Source organism: Conger conger, chromosome 3 (genome assembly GCF_963514075.1).
Source record: "Conger conger chromosome 3, fConCon1.1, whole genome shotgun sequence".
Lineage (NCBI taxonomy): Eukaryota > Metazoa > Chordata > Actinopteri > Anguilliformes > Congridae > Conger > Conger conger.
Window position 1 is genome coordinate 69,066,443 of NC_083762.1, and position 9,021 is coordinate 69,075,463.

Below are 9,021 nucleotides of genomic sequence, written 5' to 3' on the forward strand. Positions count from 1 at the left end.
ATGTCTACAAGCGATGGACTGCCACTGCAGCTTCAATAAAAATGTAATTTGTTAATTAGTAATTAGTAGCTCTTTAGTAGCTCTTAGCTGGGGGGACCTTTAGCTCAGAGCACTCTTTAGCATAGACCGTTATTTGTATCTTCTGTTGTGCTCTTTGGCTGACAACAGCTAGGATCTGAACCTTTTAACAGACATACTCCATTGACAAAGCACTGGACAACTTCATAGGGTTGCATCATTGGAAAGAACACTTTTCACTGCACTGTAAATTACAGCCATGTATGAATCAGAGTTTATTAAAACAGTACACATATTCAGTGCACCACAAAGGGAATTAATTTTCCTGCCGTCCCTTCTCCATCTCTCCACATGGGGTCAGAGCTGGTGTATGAAGACGGTGTGGTTCTTCCTCGCGCCTGTGCTGGCTCCTTCCCTCCTCCATTCGGAGAGTCCTCTCTGTCCTCCACCCCCAGATTAAGACATTGAGATGCCCTCCTGGACATTAGATAAACAAGCCCTCCATTATAAGATCTGTCAGTTAATCATGTGCTGCTGTTCTGTCTTTAAAAAAAAAATCTTATCTGTATGTTCTATTTTCTTCATTGTGATACCAAGGGCCATATTTACTAAGTCTTTTGCAACGATTTCAGGCGCACATATGATGCATTCTGCCCAGGAATCATGTGTTGTATGTCAAACAAGCGCACAGGGCCGGAAACGCAATATGCATGCCATTTCGGTGAGTCATCGTAAGGTGCCCTTCTCTCCTGAATGCATATGCATTTAAGGGTTGATTGAGCAAATAAAGGGCAGAGATATTATATGTGTGGCTGCTTATGTATGTAAAGTTCATGCAATTAATGAGGGTCGATTTGTGTGTAAAATTTATCTGCCTCTAAAGAGCAGACGTAAACCATGGCGCAAGCTAGGCGGAGACACAGGTGTATGCTCTGAAGACGCACTAAAATAATCTTTGCAACAACAATCACACTATTTAAACTCCCAGAGCAAGAAATAATCAAACAGATTATTAATAGATAATATTAATTCATTAAGACTGGGTGTTTGTCACAGAAAATATTTACAAAATAATTAACCAATGTTAGACTAGGCTAAATGCATTGAAACGCTGTTTTTCATCGCTTTTGTCCATCGTGGAAAGAGCGTGTGTTTGTATTGATTAGTTATCCTCCAAAACAATCACGGAAAAGAAACTGGGAATTCAAGGGACTTCCAAAAAAGATAAGGTCACATGCGACGTCTGTGACAAACACCCAGCCATACAGATAATTACGATTCTGGGAGAAATAAAAGATGTGCTGGAACCTCCCACACAACTTTCCAATTCTATCCTGGCAATAGTCAAGCTCACTGTCACATCTCGTATTTGGATTAATACAAACTGCCGCCACAGATGGATTATCTACACATTTTGTTGGATAACCTTTTACATGGCACCAGATACATGGATATCGCCACATGCAGTGTTTAAACTGCACCGTTTAAGATCTACCTCAATCGCAAACTGCAATTAATAAACAGTCCCATTAGCTGATTGCGTAATGAGCTGTAGCCTTTGTAAATAAGGCAGACTGTGACAGCAGCAATATACCCTCGTCAGGCCGCTTTTTGTGTGCGTAAATCTGGCCCCAAGAGTTTTGTGTTTCTGTGCAAACCTAATGTCTGTCTGGATGTCCTTATTATGTTTTCTTCTAGAAAGTAATGAAGTGAAATGAAAGATAAACTGTATGATATGGTCAGAAAATAGAATTCCATATGAAATAAATTGAATGATTAGGAGATCAACATGATTGTATATTGTAACACATTCTGTGCCTTACTGTCTGTACAATTATTCTGTGATATATGATGAATCAGATTCAATCTCAAATAAAGAAAATACATATTAGGGTTTTTAAGTACCACATTTCATCTCTTGTTTATTATATAATTTTTTCTGAGACATTATTATGTTACTATGTTGTAAAATATTATTTTCATATTTTTAGCATTTTAACATTAATGGGGATACCTAATTCTTTATTAATGTGCTAAACACCGTAAATGATTTCAAATATTAATTGTGTGGTTGTGTTTGAACAAAGATATATAAAGGATATATTCTTATGTATAATTACACTTTCTAAAATTATTTGGCCTGTCTCATCAGTTTCTGTCTATAAGCACAGATCAACTACTGAAGTGATATAACTTGCAGCTTTCAGTATTTGGCAGTAATTGCTGAGATGGTGAAGTGGTCTATTTTCTGTGAGTGGGGCTCCTTTGCTACACCACAAGAGGGTGTGTTTCTCCTTCCAAGCTCTCAAGTTACGTAGGCTGTCAACTTGCTTTAAGCAGCTGTTTCTAATCTACACCTGTAGAAGCTCATTGTTTTTACAATAATATTACATTCACAGTAATATTTTCTATACACTTAGTTGAATAGTCTGCAAAAGACATGGATTTTCTAAGTCGGTTATAAATGTATAAAATACATTATGATTTAAAATACAGTTATACATATAAAATACATAATTTTGTTATTTTATATACAACAAATGGAATGGGATTGTTCTGATTCAAATGTCTTTTTTCCACTTTGGCTTGGAGTGCTTTGGGTCACATCAAGTTCAACAGTCATTTCTGTAATGCTTCATCCTGCCAATAATCTAAAAAGGTTTATCTACTTTTCCTCAGCTGGAGTACTATAAACCTATAATATAAATGTTTGTGGTTTTGTAGTTTTGTGGTTGCATGGTCTACTCTGAGCCCAACCCAGTGTCTGGAGGTATCACCACTTAAAAAGTGTTTTTGCAGCTATTGCTTTGACATTGCTTGAAAGGAGAAATGGTAAAACCAGCAGCTATCCATAAACTAGAGGTTGTTTTACTGAAATAATATGATGCATTTATAAATTCATGAAGGAGTGACTTTTTGCAAAACAATTGGATTACTTATTTTGCCGTGTGAACCATATTTGCTCTTCAGAGTCTTAGTGCAATTGTTACACATAAGTAAGCTGTACTGTTAACAAATAAATAAATAAACTAGAAATATCCAGACAATAGTTGGAACAGAGGCAATGCTTCCTGAATCCCTTGGCTCTTTACTTGCCAAGAGTATCCGATGTGTTTGCACAACCAAGACTGCGGCCATTTATTAGCCGGACGCCTCCATATCACAAGACCCACCTTAATAACGAGAATCTGACTGGTGGTGAGCTTGCAACAATCCCACAGGAATTGCCTAAGATGTTAATTAGTGAAATTCTGTGTGAAAGCTCCTTTTATTCCTGGGGAGCAGTGTGTGCTTGGTGGAGGGTCAGCTCAACCACTGAAATATATAATTTAAGAAAAGCAAAGCTGCAAGGTGGCTCTCTAAAACAACGGGTTTCCGCGCACACAGAATGCATTCCCCTGACACAGCGGCTGTGCAGCTCGGCCAGCAGATTGCAGAGGGGAAGGAACCGTAAGCTCTCAGGGCAAGTTTACGAGTTGTCTGTATTGTCCGAGGGGCCAGAGTACGATTGCACATTTCAAATTGTGCGTTAAGAAGTAAGAGAGAAAATGCGGCTCAAAAGAAAGAAACAAAGATAAAATCTACATTTAAATATAGATTTCTGAGATTGAAATCTTCTGAGGTAGTGTACTTTGATGGACCAGTTGTAATATTCAAAACACAATATTAATAATAAATAATACATGATGCAAGTCATTTTTAAACTTAATTTGTATGGGATGCTTAAAATTTTAGTTTAGTCAACCCTAGAAGTCTAAAAATGTGAAAAAAAACGTTTGTTTCTCCACATGAAATGTAAATACATGTTTAGCTTGAAACCCTTTCTGGAATGCGCGTGACTGAAATGTGCTGAAAAGTGCAGTAAATCAGATGGAATGTTTTCAATAGTAGAGTGGTTGTGATTTTCTGAAAACAGAAGAATGTGAAGAATTATTCAAGTTCATTTAGCGAGAGGGTCAAAAGCACTAAAGGGACTTAACTTGGCTTAGACCAATAACCTTTTCTGTTCCCATTCAGCACAAATTTGTGGAAGTTTCCCAAAAGCTTATAACCAGCACGGATCACAACCTGATGTAATTGCTCAGTTACAAGACATCCCTGTCATATTCCAGGAAACAAGCCACATCCAACAAATCAGGTGCCTCATGTGGGCCTCAATATAAATTCAATTTAAAGTTAGTCAGGCATATGCCATAGTTCTCTTGCCATGCCATAGTCCTTGACTGATGGCACAAAAAGGAGAATATAAATATAAGATCAATTTGGAAAGGTCCAGACTATGAACAGTATTAATTTTTGTTATTCAGGTTAGAAACAATATAATTGTATTCATTTTGAATTGTGGAATGTCATTAATTTGAAATTTGTCCAGAAAGTTTGCAATGTTTTACAAATTACCCATTTCACTTCTATATTGGGTACATCCGTTCAACTGTTATCTTCTGTTTTTCTGAAAGGAAATGATCATAAGATGATACCAGTATGTCTGTAAGCAATGTTGCTGTAACACATTTCTGTGACATAACAGAATTTAATTGGAATGAGCAATATGTCCTGGGCAATACATTGTCACCCTAGCATGTACTCACAATTGAAATGATATCAAATCAAAATGTTCCCAGATGTAGTGTCAGATGGATTGTGCTTATATAGTTATATACTGTATATTTATATGTGGGGCGACATGGCTCAGGCAGTAAGAGCAGTCATCTGGCAGTCGGAGGGTTGTCGGTTCGATCCCCCGCCTGGGCTGTGTCGAAGTGTCCCTGAGCAAGACACCTAACCCCCAAATGCTCCTGACGAGCTGGTTGGCGCCTCGCATGGCAGCCAATCGCCGTCGGTGTGTGAGTGTGTGTATGAATGGGTGAATGAGAAGCATCAATTGTACAGCACTTTGGATAAAGGCGCTATATGAATGCCAACAATTTACCATTTACCATATATGTAAAATACTGTACTGTTACGCAGTACGGTAGGAGGTCTGGCCAACATCTGATCCTTTCTTCTCCCCCTCTTGGCTATGACCTAAGAAACGCATGCTGTGTAAATTGTGCCCCCTACTGTGATTCATAGATGTACATTTTTATATTTATTTTCAATTTATCAAATAAATTCCCTGGGTAATAAAGATTACTCAGACAAATGCAGCTATTGTCTAAGAATGACGCCCTAGATTCTTTCAGAAAAATTAAGTCTCATTATTTGCAAGTGCAGCTGAAAGCAAGGATGCTAAATTTGATACAATTAGCAAATGTAAAATTTCATTGCAAACCTACTGTACCACAATTATTGCAAACTATCTCCATGAATTGAAAAGATCAGAGGCATCCATATCCAACTCCAGTATACTGTACTTTAGGGAAGAATACATTTCCTGCTTGTGTTCTTGGATAGCCACCTAACACATCAACCATAGTCAATGGGGGTTAGGATCAAGGAGGGTGTAAAATGAGTGTGAAATGGGAGTTGACTGTTTGCTTTGATGACAACGACCATTTGGTTTCATTCACCTGCATAGGTCTGTTTGTCTGCCTGTCACCCAATCAGGGACAGGAACCTGCATTGTGGGGTATAAAGCTTGCACCCACACAACTCTTCTTTGTAATTGCCCTGCCTTGCTTTTACCTGGTATGCTTCATACTGTAATTAAGACTATTTTTGCTGTATTAATAAATAGTTATTAACCTGAATTTTGGACTAGAAGTTTTACTTCACAAAGGACCAAATTTCTACAGTACCGGCTGTATCTGTCCTTGCTCCTGGCATTAGCAGTAGTAATGGAGTGAGCCTGCAGCTTTTATAGATCCACGTCACTCGCTCTACTGGATAAGACCCGAGTGACCTCCTGCCACAGCAGTGGCTAGCCAGGGTGCGCGAGGAGAAGCAGGGATGTGGAACTCCAGCTCAAGCGTACTGCTGCCTCCGGGGTCCCGGGCCCTGTTCCTGCAGCCCTTCTGGGACCACATCCTTCTCCACCACCTTGCCCTGGCCTCCTCTCCCTTCTTCCCCCTCCTGCTGGCCTTCTCCAGCTACGTCCTCTTCAGCCTACCCTTCGCCGTGCTGGACCTCCTGGGCGAGAGGACGCCCTCGTTCCACCGCTACAAGATCCAGAAGGGCCGGCAGCCCACGACACGGATGATGGCGGCCAGCTTCGCCCGGGCGGTCTACAACCACCTGGTTTTCGTTGTGCCTGCCATCTTCATCAGCAGCCTGGTGGCACCTCCGCCCCCTCTGCCTGTCTCAGCCCCCACGGTCAGGGAGGTCTTCACCGGCTCGCTGGGGGTCCTCCTGGTCTTCGACACCCAGTACTACATCTGGCACCTGGTGCACCACAGGAACCGTCACCTGTACAGGTGGGTGCATGCTCTACACCACGACTACGTGGCTCCTTTCTCCTGGGCCTCCGAACATCTGAGCGTGGTGGAGCTGATGACCGTGGGATTCTGGGGCAACCTGGACCCCATCCTGCTGCACTGCCACCCCCTCACTGCCTGGGCCGCCGCTGTCATTAGCATCTGGATGTCTGTGGAGGACCACATCGGCTACGACCTGCCGTGGAGCCTCAGCCGTCTGGTGCCCCTGGGCCTGTTTGGGGGAGCGCCAGCCCACGACATGCACCACCAGAAACCCAACAGCAACTTCGCTCCATTCTTCTGCCACTGGGACAGGATCTTTGGCACGGCTGCCAGGTCAGAGCCAGAGACGGACAAAATCCTCAGGAGAAAGGACAACTTTTAACCAGCAACACTGTTTTTAATAATAATATTTTAAGGCTTAAGAAGTTTTAAATATGATTTGATTTATTGTTCTTTTCATTAAATATTCACATTGCCTTGTTTTGTGTCTGGTTAGTAAATTATATTTTCAGCATGTGCAGAAAATAAATCCCTCTGAATATCTGTATGTAATGTAATAGCACCATTTAATAACCAGTGACTGCTAAACTGAAAGCTCAAATTGGTGCAGTTGGTAAAAACATACTTCAGAATATCATAGATTATGATATAAAAATGTGAGCTGTGAGACAAACAGGTTGAGACTGACTGATGGACTTAACTTCTTACAGTTTTCAGTTGGCCGATCTGGTTTGACCAAATAAAACACGCTGACCAAATAAAACAACTGAGTTCCCACTTGATTGGTTTGAGGGTAACCAGGTAAAAGTGATTGAGAGCAGATTCTCATTTACAACACTGACCTGGCCAAGAATCAATCAAAACACACAAACGTTGCTTTATAATAAGCAATGCAAGTGAGGGGCAGTTTCTTGCTTGCAAATTCCTTCTACAAACATTTGCAAATAAATGGGAACTAACAATGAGGTACCTCTTATTTAATTAGATTTTCAAATCAGCCATGGATTGGGAATACATTCTGAATAGAACTGTCACTGTTTTGACAACAACTTTTGTTTCATTTCTGAAAAGCCTGAGAATGTTATGCTATGAATAGTCCACTAATTGAAATGCCAATCTCATGAAATTACTTTTTTGAATGATTAATTGCACTTACTTTACAGAGAACTCTCAACATTTAACCACTGTCCAGAAGAACGTTAAAATTCAATAACAATTATTCAGTTTCTTCAGTATAGTTGAATAAAAGTGTGGTTATGCAGTACTGCGCACATTATGATGAATGTATTCCTTTGCAGCGATGTGATTTAAAGCAGACTTTAACCTAGCTGTGTTCTGAACCTTGAAAATACCTGATTTGCTTTGTTTAATGAATAAGAACAACAGCACAGTCAAGGACATTCTATGCTGTGTGGAAATAAGTCTGTAACTGAAATAACCTTTAATGGTCACCCGTGTTATGTGAAACATCATCTGATTCCCAATGGCAAATGTTTTTGAAAAATTGCTTGCAGGTCATGAGTGCTATTGCTAACGCTGCAAAAAAGTGTGCTTCAATAAGATTTTTATCCAAGATGGAATATGCCTGAATAAATCAACTCCTCCATTTTTCTCACCAAGACCATGACAGTTAATGAGTGCAGTTGCCTGCTATTCCCAGTTCTACTGTTGACTGCCCAAAGTCTACAGTACTGGTCTGCACCTTTATAATATGTGCTACTGTACTGCAGTGATAAACATCATTAACCTCATTTTATGAGGCAGACATTAATTTTCATATTGCATTGTGATCTTTTATCGATACATGGGGCTTCTAGTGATAAATGGCACTCGACTTGACACCCAGCCACAAGAAGGCACAGCATGTGAGAAACTAGCAAGAAAAAAAACGGAAAAAAAAACAGCCAAACAAATATCTTTATCTGATTTATTGGTTGCACAGTAGCTAGAGCTGAATCAGGAAAGACAAAACATTAATTGCAAAAGCGTATGCTCTTTTTCAGGGAAATAATGAGCATTCCCTGTCAAGGTCATATTTCACATGCCCACTTCATATTCTTATTAACACTTCCTCAGAATGTATGAGTTGTTTCAGCATAATCAGCATGTTGAAAATAAATGTATGCAAGTGTTTTTTTTGAGGGTTTTGAAAGACTGATTCTTTTTTAAATTTCAATGGCAAGGGCACCCTCTTGTGACTAATGAGAATAATGAAACAGAATTGTTTTACAATCTAACGCAGACAATACATTTATCAACCATAAACAAGATCCACTAATTTTATGTTTTTCCAAATATTTTGGATGTTTAAAATCTCATGAAAATTTCAGTGCCCATTAAAATAAATGAAAAACAATTTGGCTGGGCTTTTCGTAAGTACTTGAAGGAACAAACTGAGTGAGATGTATTCGTCGTGTTTCATTTTTGTTCCACAGCTGAAAATTATGATCTCATTAAGTATGTAAAGATTTTCCAAAGGTCCTCTGAATCTATTGATATCTTAGAATGATTTACGTTTCCTTCCAACAGAAGTTTGATCCAATCTCATTTTGGAAAGAAGATATTTCACTTGTACCTCTCCCTCCCCATTCCCCCTCTTGGAACACAGCTTAATTGGACCTCTTCAGAGCTTTTCCAGAATGCTTAA

General features: G+C 39.7%; 1 protein-coding gene across 1 annotated transcript; it reads left to right on the top strand.

Moving 5' to 3' along the window:
* The first annotated feature begins 5,907 nt into the window (after nt 1–5,907).
* On the top strand, nt 5,908–6,756 carry ch25hl1.1 (cholesterol 25-hydroxylase like 1, tandem duplicate 1). Its single transcript, XM_061233995.1, has one exon. The coding sequence runs from the start codon at nt 5,908–5,910 to the stop codon at nt 6,754–6,756; it is 849 nt and encodes a 282-aa protein (XP_061089979.1).
* Nucleotides 6,757–9,021: the final 2,265 nt, after the last annotated feature.